Source organism: Leptodactylus fuscus, chromosome 11 (assembly GCF_031893055.1).
Source record: "Leptodactylus fuscus isolate aLepFus1 chromosome 11, aLepFus1.hap2, whole genome shotgun sequence".
Lineage (NCBI taxonomy): Eukaryota > Metazoa > Chordata > Amphibia > Anura > Leptodactylidae > Leptodactylus > Leptodactylus fuscus.
The window spans coordinates 83,075,427-83,092,323 of NC_134275.1; the positions used below are offsets into that span (position 1 = coordinate 83,075,427).

General features: G+C 42.8%; 3 protein-coding genes across 3 annotated transcripts; 2 read left to right on the forward strand and 1 right to left on the reverse strand.

Moving 5' to 3' along the window:
- Positions 1-6,231: 6,231 nt before the first annotated feature.
- LOC142185600 (interferon lambda-3-like) lies at positions 6,232-12,240 on the forward strand. The gene is made up of 7 exons (XM_075261026.1): positions 6,232-6,372; positions 7,000-7,077; positions 7,214-7,357; positions 7,474-7,551; positions 7,824-7,909; positions 11,478-11,626; positions 11,999-12,240. Exons 1-7 carry the CDS (start codon positions 6,232-6,234, stop codon positions 12,238-12,240), a joined length of 918 nt encoding a protein of 305 aa, XP_075117127.1.
- A 790-nt stretch (positions 12,241-13,030) lies between these two features.
- On the reverse strand, positions 13,031-14,317 carry LOC142184265 (interferon lambda-3-like). The gene is made up of 5 exons (XM_075259038.1): positions 14,177-14,317; positions 13,779-13,856; positions 13,555-13,698; positions 13,371-13,451; positions 13,031-13,120 (listed from the first exon to the last, which is right to left on the reverse strand). The coding sequence occupies exons 1-5, from the start codon at positions 14,315-14,317 to the stop codon at positions 13,031-13,033; spliced, it is 534 nt and encodes a 177-aa protein (XP_075115139.1).
- An 827-nt stretch (positions 14,318-15,144) lies between these two features.
- LOC142184272 (interferon lambda-3-like) lies at positions 15,145-16,306 on the forward strand. Its single transcript, XM_075259047.1, has 5 exons — positions 15,145-15,285; positions 15,609-15,686; positions 15,797-15,940; positions 16,043-16,123; positions 16,217-16,306. The coding sequence occupies exons 1-5, from the start codon at positions 15,145-15,147 to the stop codon at positions 16,304-16,306; spliced, it is 534 nt and encodes a 177-aa protein (XP_075115148.1).
- Positions 16,307-16,897: the final 591 nt, after the last annotated feature.

Sequence of the window (16,897 nt, forward strand, 5' to 3'; positions counted from 1 at the left end):
ACTCTCGGACTGCAGGGCAGCTTGGACTTGTTTGGATGTTAGTCGAGGTTCTTTATCCGCCATCATTCCAAAAAGGGGGCACCCCCACTAAATAGGATAAAACGTAACCTTTATTTATAATATTTTTTAAAAAATTAAAATACCCCAACACAGTATTCGGCCCCTATAATTCTTGCAAAGGGCATATGTGTAAGTGTGTCTATCCACTCTACAGGTTGAATAAGAGTGAATTAAGTTCCTCCCAGAGACTCACAGGGTGTGTTTCTAACAAATGCTTCACACGTCTCCCTGTGACTGAGAATACACTTGCTGCACACTATATACTATATACCTCTCATCCAGCAAACCAGAGGACAGTCTATAGAGTGTTAACACTGATTACAATGTGTCGTTTGTATTAACCCCACAATACTATTTGATCTGTACGCTGGTGAATAAGGATTTGAGTGTGATAGCTGCAGCTTGATATTGAATAAACAAGACTTCCCTATTATCTGTAGATATTTACATTAACACACAAACACAGCCCACAATCTAGCAGTTCATTTAAACTGATAGGTAGTCACTAATCTGTGATCCCTAATCTCAGGCTGAAGCTAAAGCTCATTGATAACCCAGAGCCTCAGTGTTCACTGCTGACTATTGTTCAGGATCACAGCAAGTTTTTCACACCTATAGTGTGTCTAATCTACATTGTCTCAACGAGTTTCTTTTGTTCTAAATCATCAGGAGACATTCTCAAACACCCTGCCTATGATAACAGGCTATGGCTACCTAACACCCTAAACAATGTAGTGGTGTGCGGTCAAAACCGCAGTTCTCAGGACCCTGATGGTGGGTCCTGATCCTTCATAGAGGCTGACACTGCGTTCAGTGCTGGCTGCTCTTATATAGTGTCCGAGCACACCTGTAAGCCCGCCCTCCTCACGACCGTCGCCCAATCATAGGCCATCACTGTGTGTGACCCAGCCTCCTCACTTCCCAGGGCTTTGTGGTGGGCGGGGCTAAGTTCAAAGCACGGCTACAGTGCAAGAACTGTGATCTCTCAAAGGAATACAACACATATAAAGTAAGTGTTAAAAATCATCTGTGCGATCTCCTGCATACACGATACAATGGCATAAATCATGATATTTATGTCACAATTGACCTTCTTATATTCTTCTTTATCCGCCATCCGCACAATCTTGCGGTGAAATCTCTGGTCAATGTTTCTTTTGCGTCCACATCTAGGGAGGTTAGCCACAGGGCCACGGGCTTTACACTTCTTACTGACACTGCGCACGGTAGACACAGGAACATTCAGGGCTTTGGAGATGGACTTGTAGCCTTGAGATTGCTCAGGCTTCCTCACAATTTTGCTTCTCAAGTCCTCAGACAGTTCTTTGGTCGTCTTTCTTTTCTCCATGCTCAATGTGGTCACACAAGGACACAGGACCGAGGTGGAGTCAACTTTAATCCATTTCACCTGGCTGCAAGTGTGATTTAGTTATTGCCACCACCTGTTAGGTGCCTCAGGTAAGTAACAGGTGCTGTTAATTACACAAATTAGAGAAGCATCACATGATATTTCAAACAGTGCCAATACTTTTCTCCACCCCCTTTTTATGTTTGCTGTGGAATTATATCCAATTTGGCTTTTTGACAATTCTTTTTGTGGTTTTCTATTGAAGACAAAATAAATGAAGAAAATACCAAAGAATTTGTGATTGCAATCATTATCTGGAAGAAAACGAGTATTATCTGACAGAATTGCAGGGGTGCCAATACTTTTGGCCAACACTGTATAGTATAGTATAACGTATAGCACATGTTCATCCAGACTATGCTGTGCTACAATGTCAGTGTCCAGTATAGCAATAGTCGAAGGTCAGAAACCGCACGTCAACCTCCAAAAATGTATATGAGACCACTCTCTGTATAACACCATCCCCCTCCATAGCTGTATATGAGACCACTCTCTGTATAACACCATCCCCCTCCATAGCTGTATATGAGACCACTCTCTGTATAACACCATCCCCCTCCATAGCTGTATATAAGACCCCTCTCTGTATAACACCATCCCCGCATATCTGTATATGAGACCCCTCTCCGTATAACACCATCCCCCTCCATAGCTGTATATAAGACCCCTCTCTGTATAACACCATCCCCCTCCATAGCTGTATATGAGACCCCTCTCCGTATAACACCATCCCCCTCCATAGCTGTATATAAGACCCCTCTCTGTATAACACCATCCCCCTCCATAGCTGTATATGAGACCCCTCTCCGTATAACACCATCCCCCTCCATAGCTGTATATAAGACCCCTCTCAGTATAACACCATCCCCCTCCATAGCTGTATATGAGACCCCTCTCAGTATAACACCATCCCCCTCCATAGCTGTATATGAGACCCCTCTCCGTATAACACCATCCCCCTCCATAGCTGTATATAAGACCCCTCTCAGTATAACACCATCCCCCTCCATAGCTGTATATGAGACCCCTCTCCGTATAACACCATCCCCCTCCTTACTTGCTCATTCTGCAGTTTTTTGATCACGGTGATGTCATCGGTAGATACTTTCTTATATCTGGACATGGGGCAGCGTCTCCGGTGTGGGTGTCCGGTCACGGCCACCAGTAGAATACAGAAGACCACCAGTCTGATGTCCATGGCCGGAGTTTTGGTGCCGATCTGGAGACTTTCTTCTCTTCCTATGAACCTGTGTATAAGATATTAATACATAGACCCGGATTATTGTCCATAAATCCATCATGTCAATGTCCACAGCTCTGATATTCTGTATATACAGCCAGTAGAAGATGCTCACCTGCCCGGGGCTCTTGTGTCTTTCGGCTGCTGCTCTCAGCAATGTCTCAAGTCTTCTCATGTTTCTCCTTTTATATTCCAAGTCCAGAAGAAAAATTCCTCCATTTTCATGATGTGGAGATATCTTCTCTCTACGATCTGAATGCAAGTGACAGGAGACGTGGGAAGTTCTTACAACATTCAGTTTCCTTACTATACAGGTGAGAAGGAGACGTCAGGTAGATGGGAGGAGACTGCGGCACTACTACAGGTGACAGGAGGGATCCCGGCTGTCTACAGAGATATCACAGGTAATAATATGGAGGTAGTTACTGAGTGACACGACCAGGCTGAGTATATACAGAGATATTACTGTAGTAGTGGAGGAATCTTCTCCAGTTATCTGACGTCTCCTACTGACCTGTATAGTAAGGAAATTCTAAGCAGCCTATTGTAAGTATCCTAACAGATACACTCGTGGACAAAATGATCGGTCTCCTCATTTAATGAAATAAACCCACAATGGTCACAGAAATAACCGGAAAAGTAATAATGGCCAAACTACACGTTTACAAGCCATTAAGCTTCTGGGAGAATGTCCTATGGACAGAGGAGACAAAAATCCAACTTTTCAACAAGACACATCAGCTCTATGTTCACAGACGGAGAAATGAAGCCTATCCTGAGAAGAAGACTGTCCTTACTGTGACACATGGAGGAGCTCTGTTATGTCCCTACTGTGACACATGGAGGAGCTCTGTTATGTCCCTACTGTGACACATGGAGGAGCTCTGTTATGTCCCTACTGTGACACATGGAGGAGCTCTGTTATGTCCCTACTGTGACACATGGAGGAGCTCTGTTATGTCCCTACTGTGACACATGGAGGAGCTCTGTTATGTCCCTACTGTGACACATGGAGGAGCTCTGTTATGTCCCTACTGTGACACATGGAGGGGGCTCTGTTATGTTCTGGGGCTGCTTTGCGGCATCTGGTGCAGGGTGTCTTGAATCTGTGCAGGGTACAATGAAATCTCAAGACCATCAAGGGATTCTAGAGAGAAATGTGCTGCCCAGTGTCAGAAAGCTTGGTCTCAGTCACAGGTCAGGGGTCTTGTATCAGGATAATGACCCAAAACATCCAAGAATGGCTAAGAGAAGAACATTGGACTATTCTGAAGTGGCTTCTATGAGCCCGCACCTAAATCCTATGGAGGATCTTTGGAAGGAGCTGAAACATGGCGTCTGGAAAAGGCCCCTTCACACCCGAGACACCTGGAGCAATTTGCTCATGAGGAGGCCAAAATCCCTGCTGAGAGGGGCAGAAGTCTCAATGACAGTTACAGGAACCGTCTGATCGCAGCGATTGCCCCAAAAGGTGCAACAAAATATTAAGTTACGGGAACCGTCATTTCTTTAAAAATTCTGTTGAAGCAAAAAGCAAAGTCTGACTTTCATTTTTTCATTTTCATAGAATTGTTATTTATTACTCGTGTCAGATTCCGGTTATTTCTGTGACCATTGTGGGGTTTTCTTTCATGAAACGAGGGGGAACAAAAAATTTGTCCACGTGTGTATTACAGGCACAATATATCACAAGAGACATAGACGATATCTACAGCGAGAACGTTACACGTCAGAGGACACAGAGAATATCAGACGAGTATTCGGATACAATGTAGCGGATCTGTGACGCCCGGATCTTTGTGTAGATGGGAATAGTTGTGCTGAATATTTTGGGCACGGTCACCACTTGTATCTTTTTGCTCCGCACCTTTTTCAAGGCAAAGAAAAATCACAGACACTAGTGACAATAAAAAATTTCCAAGTAAATCCAGAGGTCTAGAAAATCTTCAGTTTTCAGTTGTGGTCGGAATCAGACCAATACTGTTTATTTCCATCAGATATCAGATCCAGCGTCCTTGAGGGCTGCTCGGCCGTCAGCAATGTTATGGTTATTCTCTGCAGATTGTCTGCAAAGCATTGCAAACAGAATACAGGAATATAATTCAAGCAGATAGCAGTTATCACTGACACTAATATTACATATTAGGATATTTGTGCAATTTTCGGATATTTTCTTTTACACAGAGAAGGTCACTAAAGCTACAGACTAAAATACAGATGCTCGAATGGGCTTAAAGAAAGTTGCATCATTGTAGCTGATATTTATTAAAAATTTGCAAATTATTGCCTATTATTATATGTAAGTTTTAATTATATTTTGCTCTTGGATTTATTGGATCTGGTATACAGGTGCATCATGGATATTGACCATGTTGTCACCCATCCTGATCTTAAATGGTTGTCCCAAGTAGACCGCTCCTTTGTACAGGTTCCTGACTTTTGACACCCCCTCCATAGCTGTGAATGAGACCCCTCTCCGTATAAGACAATCTTCCATCTCACTCGCTCCTTCTGCAGTTTTCGGATCACGGCGATGTCATCGGTAGATACTGATTTATATCTTTTCTCTATGATCAGAATTTCAGTAGCAGCCGCCGTTGTCGCCATACGATATACACTATATGATAGTAAGGGTTAATGTTTACGGTTTCGACCCTCCAACGACTTGTTCTTGGAATGAGCAGTTACAATGAATGTTCCCGGACGAGAAGTTATAACCAAGGACGTGCAGCTGTTACCGGCTGATATGGAGAACTCCGCGAGGTCCTGGCTGTCCAGGATCCATTTGTTGTGCGAAGGAGAAAAGTGAAGGGACGGGAGACCATTACACACCAGCACTGTGACGTCCGCGACTTGGATGACGGACATGGGCTCCAAGGATGGAATAAGTAGAAGCTCCTTCTGACATTGAAGACATGGAGTCTGGGAGTTGGGGATCATCGCGGCTGCTCACGAAAGGTAAAGGAGTTTTAAGCTGCTTTTCTGTTTATTCTGACATAGTCACTGACTGGTTGTAGAGATCTTGTGTTACATTGTATATAATATCCGAAAACATCTTCATTCTTGCAACCCATAAAAATGCTGTCAAATATTTGCAACATAGTTTCTTTACTACACCTGTAGTAGTGCCGGAGTCTCCTCCCATCTACCTGACGTCTCCTTCTCACCTGTATAGTAAGGAAACTGAATGCTGTAAGAAGTTTCCTCGGCTGCTGCCTCTTATTTTCTGAACATAGAGAGAAGATATCTCCACATCATGGAAATGGAAGAAAGTTTCTTCTGGACTTGGAATATAAAAGGAGAAACATGAGAAGACTAGAGACATTGCTGAGCGCAGCAGCCGAGAGACACAAGAGCCCCGGGCAGGTGAGCATCTTCTACTGGCTGTATATACAGAATATCAGAGCTGTGGACATTGACATGATGGATTTATGGACAATAATCCCGGTCTATGGATTAATATCTTATACACAGGTTCATAGGAAGAGAAGAAAGTCTCCAGATCGGCACCAAAACTCCGGCCATGGACATCAGACTGGTGGTCTTCTGTATTCTACTGGTGGCCGTGACCGGACACCCACACCGGAGACGCTGCCCCATGTCCAGATATAAGAAAGTATCTACCGATGACATCACCGTGATCAAAAAACTGCAGAATGAGCAAGTAAGGAGGGGGATGGTGTTATACGGAGAGGGGTCTCATATACAGCTATGGAGGGGGATGGTGTTATACGGAGAGGGGTCTCATATACAACTATGGAGGGGGATGGTGTTATACGGAGAGGGGTCTCATATACAGATATGGGGGGGGGTGTTATACGGAGAGGGGTCTCATATACAGCTATGGAGGGGGATGGTGTTATATGGAGAGGGGTCTCATATACAGCTATGGAGGGGGATGGTGTTATATGGAGAGGGGTCTCATATACAGCTATGGAGGGGGTGTCTAAAGTCAGGACCCACAATATAGCTGCAGGAGATACATCTCACCTTCTTAATTATACTGAGACGGGTCTGAGATTCAGGCTACAGGTCAAGTCAGAATATGAATGAATCCAAGTCTGCAAGACTATAGATATATGGAGGCTTTAGAACTGGTAGAATAATCTACAACTACTGGACTGGTGTGTGAGGAGGTTACGGAGAATCTTTGCATCCATCCTGCATGTTGGCTCCCACTATGTAATAGACATCAGCAGTCCCATATATATTGAATAAAGCCATATATACTGACTATATAATGTACTATAAGATATAGAGCTGTAACTTGTCCTGCTCTAACCCCCCACAGGAGAAGAACATGTCCTCCAATGCCATCACATGCTACAGCAGAATGATGAAGAACAAGCCGTCTGTCTGTGACCTGGAGGTGAGTCCATATCTGACACTTGTTTAGTTCCCACTTTATGGGCAATAGGCAAAAATGTTTCCCACGTTACCTCCCCAAATACACAAGGAATCAGTTTTACGCTCCTATAATCTTTCCAACATCTTCTCTTCTACAGTCCAATGACCGTCTGATTCTGACCTTGGAGCGAGTTACAATAACTACAGAAGTTCTGACAAATCTGTCCACGTCTGATGTGCCGGACCCTGTATCACAGTCATACATGATGTTCCTCAGAATCAGAGATGATCTTCTCATCTGTGTAAGTCCATGTGGTCCTCGTGTTCATTATTGGAATGGCAAATTCTTTGGCGTTTCGGTGCTGGTCTGGACATATTGACCCAAAACATATCATTATCTTGTATTACTCATCTTCAGAGAGGACCAGGACACAGTGAGACACCTTCTGAGCAGCTGAAGCCGTGGCTTAACCATCTCAAGAACTTTGTAGAAGAGGTAAGTGTCCTACATTGACCTACAGACATTTACCAAGAGCATCCTGTCCTTGGTGGTGGAGCAGATTAATGACCCTGGACGTGTAGAGTAGATGAGGATCTTCTGATGATTAGAGGTTCACATTATATAAGGATCTGAACATCATAGAAAAGACTGAAGAAAGGAGAACATGGGTGGCAGATAGAGGAGATGACGTGGAGACAAGGAGAATTGGTCTTTTTCATGGTGAGTCCACATCATGTATGAAAAACACTTGACCTGTTATTTTGTAGGAATCTCCACAATGTCTCCAGGACGCCGTGTTACTCGGCCTCATCCCGTTACGGGTGGAAGATGTTGGGTGTTGGGCTCATGGGATGTAAATGCAAAGAAGCTTTACATTCTAATGGTTGATCTATCATGCTTGGATTAAGGAAATCTCTCATGAATGTCATTGATACGTCTGTTCCCTTATTCTTACATCATAACTAATGATCGTTATGAGAAACTGATATGGACGATCCTCAGGTCTAAAGGACGATCTATCAAGTCTAAGGATGGTCTATCAAGTCTAAGGATGGTCTATCAAGTCTAAGGATGATCTATCAAGTCTAAGGATGGTCTATCAAGTCTAAGGATGATCTATCAAGTCTAAGGATGGTCTATCAAGTCTATGGACAGTCTATCAAGTCTATGGACGATCTATCAAGTCTATAGACAATCTATCAAGTCTAAGGACGATCTATCAAGTCTATGGACGATCTATCAAGTCTAAGGATGATCTATCAAGTCTATGGATGATCTATCAGAGCTAAGGATGATCTATCAAGTCTAAGGATGGTCTATCAAGTCTATGGACGATCTATCAAGTCTATAGACGATCTATCAGGGCTAAGGATGATCTATCAAGTCTAAGGATGGTCTATCAAGTCTATGGACGATCTATCAAGTCTATGGACGATCTATCAGGGCTAAAGACGATCTATCAAGTCTAAAGACGATCTATCAAGTCTATGGACGATCTATCAAGTCTATGGACGATCTATCAGGGCTAAAGACGATCTATCAAGTCTATAGACGATCTATCAGGGCTAAGGACGATCTATCAAGTCTATAGACGATCTATCAGGGCTAAGGACGATCTATCAGGGCTAAGGATGATCTATCAAGTCTAAGGATGGTCTATCAAGTCTATGGACGATCTATCAAGTCTATGGACGATCTATCAGGGCTAAAGACGATCTATCAAGTCTATAGACGATCTATCAGGGCTAAGGACGATCTATCAGGGCTAAGGATGATCTATCAAGTCTAAGGATGGTCTATCAAGTCTATGGACGATCTATCAAGTCTATGGACGATCTATCAGGGCTAAGGACGATCTATCAAGTCTAAAGACGATCTATCAAGTCTATGGACGATCTATCAGGGCTAAGGACAATCTATCAAGATCCTCTTAGGGATCCCATGAATGAACATCTCCCATGAATGTCACCAGTATCGGTTTTGAAAATATATAATCTATTGAACTATTTGTTATTTATAATTCTATATAATATTTATACCTGATAATTTTTTTTATCTTATTATTTATTTTATTGGATTTATTTATTTCCTGGTTTCTTTCTGGATACAAGTTAAATTTTTGCTAAAATAAATTAGTTTTTTTAAAAAAAAATCTGATCCCATTGATGTATTTGGATAAAATTATTGTGTTCGTTAGATATCGGGAACAATTTCCGCTTTGTGAAATGCTGGATTGAAAAAGAGTTGGTGTCAAGGATGGTGGTGGGAAGGGGGCTTATTTGGGCTTGTTTTGCAGCCACGGGACCCGGGTACTTTGCATTCATTGGAGTTGACCATATACCAAAGTCTTCTAGAGTCAGATCTGCTCCGGACACCTCTCGCTCAGTCTCCTATCCCTCTCAGTCTGACTGCCTGGGACTCTATCTCTCTAATCTTTCAACACAAAATTGACACCTTCCACCCCTGCCTGGGATGCCTATTAGTCCTTCCTGATTGTCTGTGTCCTTTTTGCAAGTCATTATCGGGGGGCCCGCCTGATCCCCAGGGTCATGTTATCTTCCTCTATTTTGTCCACATGGTGGCAATCTATTGAGTCATGGAGCGCTCTTGGTTTTTCATACATGACTTCTCCACGTAGGCTTCATTTTTGTGAAATAAATAATGTTGCGTGTTGTTGTCCGCCTGAGGTTGGATTTGCAAAATTTTAAGGCTTTCTAAGGACCAGATGTGTTTTATTTTGTCCATACGCCAATCTTAATAAATGGACCAATCGGTGCAGGGATCAGCAGATTTATGAAGAGGTTGCACCAGACTGGAAATTTACTCCAGTTCCCTCCGGGTCAAGGGAATGATGAATGTGTCTCGCCGTGTTTCATGGAGGCATTCACTACATTGGCCCTGTGCTTATTAAGCCTCACCCTAAGGGTCTGCATGGTCAGGAATGGAGACAAAGGTCACAATATAACAGGTTAGAGTATAAGAGAGAAGTCTGGTCAGGAATAGAGGCAAATATTAGAGTGGAAACCAAAGATACCAGATGAAGAATCCAAAGGGCGAGCCACAGTCAATATCCAATAACAAGGTCAAGATCAAGGTCAGGATCTGGATGTACATTCTACCTGCTCAGGAGGCTGAGGGCCTTCGGAGTCCAGGGGACACTTCTTAGGACCTTCGGAGTCCAGGGGACACTTCTTAGGACCTTCGGAGTCCAGGGGACACTTCTTAGGACCTTCGGAGTCCAGGGGACACTTCTTAGAGCCTTCGGAGTCCAGGGGCCACTTCTTAGGGCCTTCTTCAACTCTGTGGTTGCTTCAGCCATCTTTTTCGGTGTGGCCTGCTGGGGGAGCAGTATATCAACCAGGGACAGAAATAGACTTGACAGGCTGATCAGGAGGGCCAGCTCTGTCCTGGGGAGCCCCTTGGACCCAGTACAGGTGGTGGGTGACAGAAGGACACTGTCTGTGGGGATCTCCATGTGGGAGAACAAATCCCACCCCATGTATGGGACCCTGATGGGACTTGGCAGCACTGTAAGTGACCGTCTGCTTCACCCCAAATGTGAGAAGGAGCTATCGCAGGTCCTTCCTTCCAACCGCGACCAGGCTGTATAATCTACATCAGACCAAGCGAAGACACTCCGCACAGAGAACTAAATGATTGTGACGTCTTTCTTCTTCTGTTCCTTAGCTGCTATGGACTCCTAGTATATCTTCTCTTCTCAGCATATGTGTGTCCTGTAATAAATTACTGTGTATTATCCTGTATCTGTATTACTAGGCTGCTGTAACATAATGAAATTTCCCCAATGTGGGACTATTAAAGGATTATCTTATCTTATTTTACATTCATTGCAACAGTTGTTAGGGATCATTGGAATTTGGTGCTGGAGACATGGCCAGTCCCTGAAGGGATCTTGAGCCTTTAGGGGGTAGTTCAAGAGTAATTTCTTGATGATTTGAGTAGAATGATCCTCCTCCACAGGAACACAACTTCTGCCCTCAGGACCATATCCCTTCCATTCGATTCAGGGGCCATTAATGGTAACAGGACAGCCCCCCTACAGCCAGACGTCCATAACATCCAGGAGCCTTCTGAAGGGTCTCAAACCTGCCATTGACGGTACAATGTGATCATATTATTCCCTGCCAGGACTTAATAGGAATTTAGTCTTTACCTTTGGATACCAAGATATAAGCCCCCATTTTACAAATAAATATAAACAATCACTGTGATCAAAAATGCCTGTACGAAACGCCAGAACTGCAGATTTTTCTTCTCCTTCACCTCTCAAAATTTTTTAATAAAACGTGAGCAAAATATCATAAATTTCCAAGTAGCAGAAGCCTAAATCCAAGTCACGTATGATAAGACCTTGAGTCCGGTGGATATGGGAGCTTGGGACATTTTCCCGCTCTACTAAGATCCCGGGAAGTTACGGACTTTGTTGCAGGAGCCCCCAGATGTTTCGAGACTGTTGACAACTATGATCTGGAGTCTTCAGAAGAGATGACAGAGAATATAGAAGATCTTGTCATTGAAAGAGACATTTCTGTATCTTGGCATACAGAGAGTTGGTAATAGACCAAACAGACAGGCAGACGGGAGAGTCCGCAGATCCTTAGAGACAATCTGAATTGTGTCTAGATGGAGCGAGAGGTTGGTATAGAACTTTCCTGAAGATAATATTCACAAACAGATACTGCTGGAGTGTTGCAAAGACTAAACGGCATCAACAATTACTCATTACATGTTCACATTGTGCAACGAAGGCTGTCTTCTACTGGTTATACATGTATACATGGATATAGACCACATACTGTATATACCCCACGCACATATCTGACTCGGAGACGTAACAGGCCACATGAATGCAGTCAAATAATTCAGAGATCAAGAGAACTGGATGCATATTTTTTATTCTCCAACCTGTCTTCACGGAAAGGACCTAAGATGTCACGCAAAGGACCTAAGATGTTGTCCCTGCTCACCCAAGCATTGACGTTTTCCCACTTTGCCTGGACCACCGGAGCTCAGATGTTCTTTTTACCCACCATAGACTTCTCTTTTCTTCCACCCACTTGCTTGGACTCTTCTCATCCAGAAGTGGGAAGATTATTAAAGGGGGAAGCCAAGTGGACATCTCTAGATGGGGAGGTCGACATGTCTCTAATGGCTTGTGGATAACCAGGGATGTGGTCCTCAATTCACACAGAATCACTTGGGGTGCTGGATCCTGTGGTCTTCCCCTTAACCCCAAGAAGAAGCTATGGACATTTCTGCAGGAGGTCATGGTGCAAGAATAGTCATGAATTGGAGGCAGGAGGAGTATAGTCAAGAATGGAGCCAAGACAACAATCTGAGTGGTGGAAATATGAATAAGATCTTCATTGGTCTTGGTCTTTCCTTGCCTATTTTCTCTTATGAGCATGGGATCATGGGACCCAAAGCACTATAAAAGTCCACACTGATGCTACACGGGGCCCCATTGCTGGCCATGGGTAAGACATATTCTCACAGCTTAGGTGTCCTTAGAAGAATCTCTGGTGACTTCACCATCCACTATGGTGGTGGGAAGAAGAAATAGCGCCGCAGGCTGATTATTATCACACTGACATTACGGACACCAATGAAGGCAATAAAATACTTTCACCAGATCCATTGTCCAAAATAATTTATTTTCTGACATTTTTGCATGTCAATAAGTAAAATAATATTAATCGTTAGAAATATAATATAATAAAATAAAATAAATAAAATACATATTTTAAAAAGTTGACATTGGGATGATATTCTCTTCTATGACTGTAGATGATTAAAGTGCTTCTTCTACATAGACTGGATCCAGTTATAGGGACTATAGGGGATGTTCCTTATCAGTTCTTCAGAATGGCCAGAAGTTGTTGATGTTCATAAAAATATTCTAAAAATTGAGCTTGGAAGACCAACCTCCAAACATGTGGATTGTCCATTGTAGTTACTTCCCATGAGCCCAACACCCAACGTCTTCCACCAGTAATGGGATGAGGCCGAGTAACACGGCGTCCTGGAGACATTGTGGAGATGCCTACAAAATAACAGGTCAAGTCGTTATTATGTATGTTGTGGACTCGTCATAAAATATCACTCTTCTTTATTCTTGTCATCTCCTTGATCCACCATCTATGTTCTATGAATCTTTAACAAAGTTCAGATCATCTTCTGTCATCAGAAGATCCTCATCTACTCTATGTGTCAAGGGTCATTTATCTGCTCCACCATGGAGGACAGGACGCTCTTGTGCATGTCACACCTGTAGGTCAATGTAGGACACTTACCTCTTCCATAAATGTCTTGAGATGGTTCTGCCATGGCTTCAGCTGCTCAGAAGGCGTCTCACTGTGTCCTGGAGATCCTTTCTAAAATTTAGAAAATTATGTTATGGGTCAATATGTACAGACCAACACCAACATCAAAGCATGAACCAGGCAAGTAATGACCACAAGGACCACATGGACTTACACAGATCAGAAGATCATCTCTGATTTTGAGGAACATCATGTATGACTGTGATACAGGGTCCGGCACATCAGACGTGGACAGATTTGCCAGAACTTCTGTAGTTATTGTAACTCGCTCCAAGGTCAGAATCAGACGGTCATTGGACTGTAGAAGAGAAGATGTTATAGAGAATATAATGCAAGAAACTGGTCAATAATAGGAAGTGTTGTAAGATATGGACTCACCTTCAGGTCACATACAGACGGCTTGTTCTTCATCATTCTGCTGTAGCATGTGATGGCGTTGGAGGACATGTTCTTCTCCTGTGGGGGGTTAGAGCAGGACTTGTTGGAGCTTTATATCATGTAATGTGAATTATATATTCAGTACATGATGTCTATTATACAGGGTGGGTCCAAAGTCAGGGAGCAAGTAAAGATTTTGTTCAACCCTGTCATGTAGTTAGACATACGTATCATCATGGTTACTCTACCATCCCACCATCTTGAAAACTGCCGTATAATGCATAATGGAAAATATGTGACTACTTATGTTACAGATATATTGTGGTTCCTGACTTTAGACACCCCCTCCATAGCTGTATATGAGACCCCTCTCCGTATAACACCATCCCCCTCCTTACTTGCTCATTCTGCAGTTTTTTGATCACGGTGATGTCATCGGTAGATACTTTCTTATATCTGGACATGGGGCAGCGTCTCCGGTGTGGATGTCCGGTCACGGCCACCAGTAGAATACAGAAGACCACCAGTCTGATGTCCATGGCCGGAGTTTTGGTGCCGATCTGGAGACTTTCTTCTCTTCCTATGAACCTGTGTATAAGATATTAATCCATAGACCGGGATTATTGTCCATAAATCCATCATGTCAATGTCCACAGCTCTGATATTCTGTATATACAGCCAGTAGAAGATGCTCACCTGCCCGGGGCTCTTGTGTCTCTTGGCTGCTGCTCTCAGCAATGTCTCAAGTCTTCCCATGTTTCTCCTTTTATACTTCCAAGTCCAGAAGAAACTTACCTCCATTTTCATGATGTGGAGATATCTTCTCTCTATGTTCAGAAAATAAGAGGCAGCAGCCGAGGAAACTTCTTATAACATTCAGTTTCTTTACAGGTGAGGAGACGTCAGGTAGATGGGAGGAGACTCGGGCACTACTACAATCTCAAGGTTCCTCCTGTCACCTGTAGTAGTGCCGGAGTCTCCTCCCATCTACCTGACGTCTCCTTCTCACCTGTATAGTAAGGAAACTGAAAGCTGTAAGAACTTCCCACGTCTCCTGTCACTTGCATTCAGATCGTAGAGAGAAGATCTCTCCACATCATGAAAATGGAGGAATTTTTCTTCTGCAACTTGGAATATAAAAGGAGAAACATGAGAAGACTTGAGACATTGCTGAGAGCAGCAGCGGAGAGACACAAGAGCCCCGGGCAGGTGAGCATCTTCTACTGGCTGTATATACAGAATATCAGAGCTGTGGACATTGACATGATGGATTTATGGACAATAATCCAGGTCTATGTATTAATATCTTATACACAGGTTCATAGGAAGAGAAGAAAGTCTCCAGATCGGCACCAAAACTCCGGCCATGGACATCAGACTGGTGGTCTTCTGTATTCTACTGGTGGCCGTGACCGGACATCCACACCGGAGACGCTGCCCCATGTCCAGATATAAGAAAGTATCTACCGATGACATCACCGTGATCAAAAAACTGCAGAATGAGCAAGTAAGGAGGGGGATGGTGTTATACGGAGAGGGGTCTCATATACAGCTATGGGGGGGGGATGGTGTTATATGGAGAGGGGTCTCATTCATGACTATGGGGGTGTCTAAAGTCAGGAACCACACAAGAGTTTCTAAGACAAATAATTTCATAATTTTATTATATATTATATAGGGAGGTTTTCAATATGGTGGGCTGGTAGAGTAACTATCTTTACCTGGTTCCTGACTTTGACCCCACCTTGTATAATAGACATCATATACTGAATATATAATACACATTACATGATATAAAGCTCCAACAAGTCCTGCTCTAACCCCCCACAGGAGAAGAACATGTCCTCCAACGCCATCACATGCTACAGCCGAATGATGAAGAACAAGCCGTCTGTATGTGACCTGAAGGTAAGTCCATATCTACCCGGATCTTCACTTTCACCAATTGTTTGCAAAGTATCATCGTAAATGAATCTCATTTAAAAATTTTAATCTTTCCAACATCTTCTCTTCTACAGTCCAATGACCGTCTGATTCTGCCCTTGGAGCGAGTTACAATAACTACAGAAGTTCTGGCAAATCTGTCCACGTCTGATGTGCCGGACCCTGTATCACAGTCACTCATGATGTTCCTCAGAATCAGAGATGATCTTCTGATCTGTGTAAGTCCATGTGGTCCTTGTTTGCCTGGTCCATGCTTTGATGCTTCAGGGCTGGCCCGGACATATTGACCCACAACATCATCTTATATTTCTCACCTTCAGAGAGGATCACCAGGACACAGTGAGACGCCTTCTGAGCAGCTGAAGCCGTGGCTGAACCATCTCAAGAACTTTGTGGAAGAGGTAAGTGTCCTACATTGACCTACAGGTGTGACATGCACTGAGAGTATCCTATTCTCAACATACATAATAACGACTTGACCTGTTATTTTTTAGGCATCTCCACAATGTCTCCAGGACGCCGTTTTACTCGGCCTCATCCCATTACTGGTGGAAGACGTTGGGTGTTGGGCTCATGGAAAGTAACTGCAAAGAAGGTTCAAAGAAAAGCCACAAGTCTTGATCTTCAATTTCAAGATCAACTGAAGAATTTTAATTTTTGGAACATCTTCCATGGACATCAAAAGTCACTTTATGAAAAGTAGAAGAAATTCCCCATCCATAGATCTGAAACCTCAGTGTATGGAGAACAATTGGGAAATACTCTAGAATTTTATCATGATTATCAATTTTTCTACATTTGTTTTTAAAATGAAGTTGGTTCCATTGTGGAATATCCCTAAAGAAAAATGTATATTTTTTATTTATATTTTATGTATTTATATAATTTATTTCTATTTTATATTTTCAGCTTAATTATTATTATTGTATTTTGTTTTATTTATTGCTTATGGGCAAATTTTTGGATCTTTTATAAACTTTTTTTAAAATTTTAAAACATGTTGAAATAAATTTGTCAATTATTTAAAAGTATTGAAATTTTCCAATGAACTTTGTTGAATCTAAATTTGGCAATGATACATTTTATTAGGAGAATAGTCAGGAACAGAGGCAAGTGTCAGAGCCAGAAGTAGAAAGACAGAGATCAGATGAAGATTCTCAAGGTCAAGGCAAAGA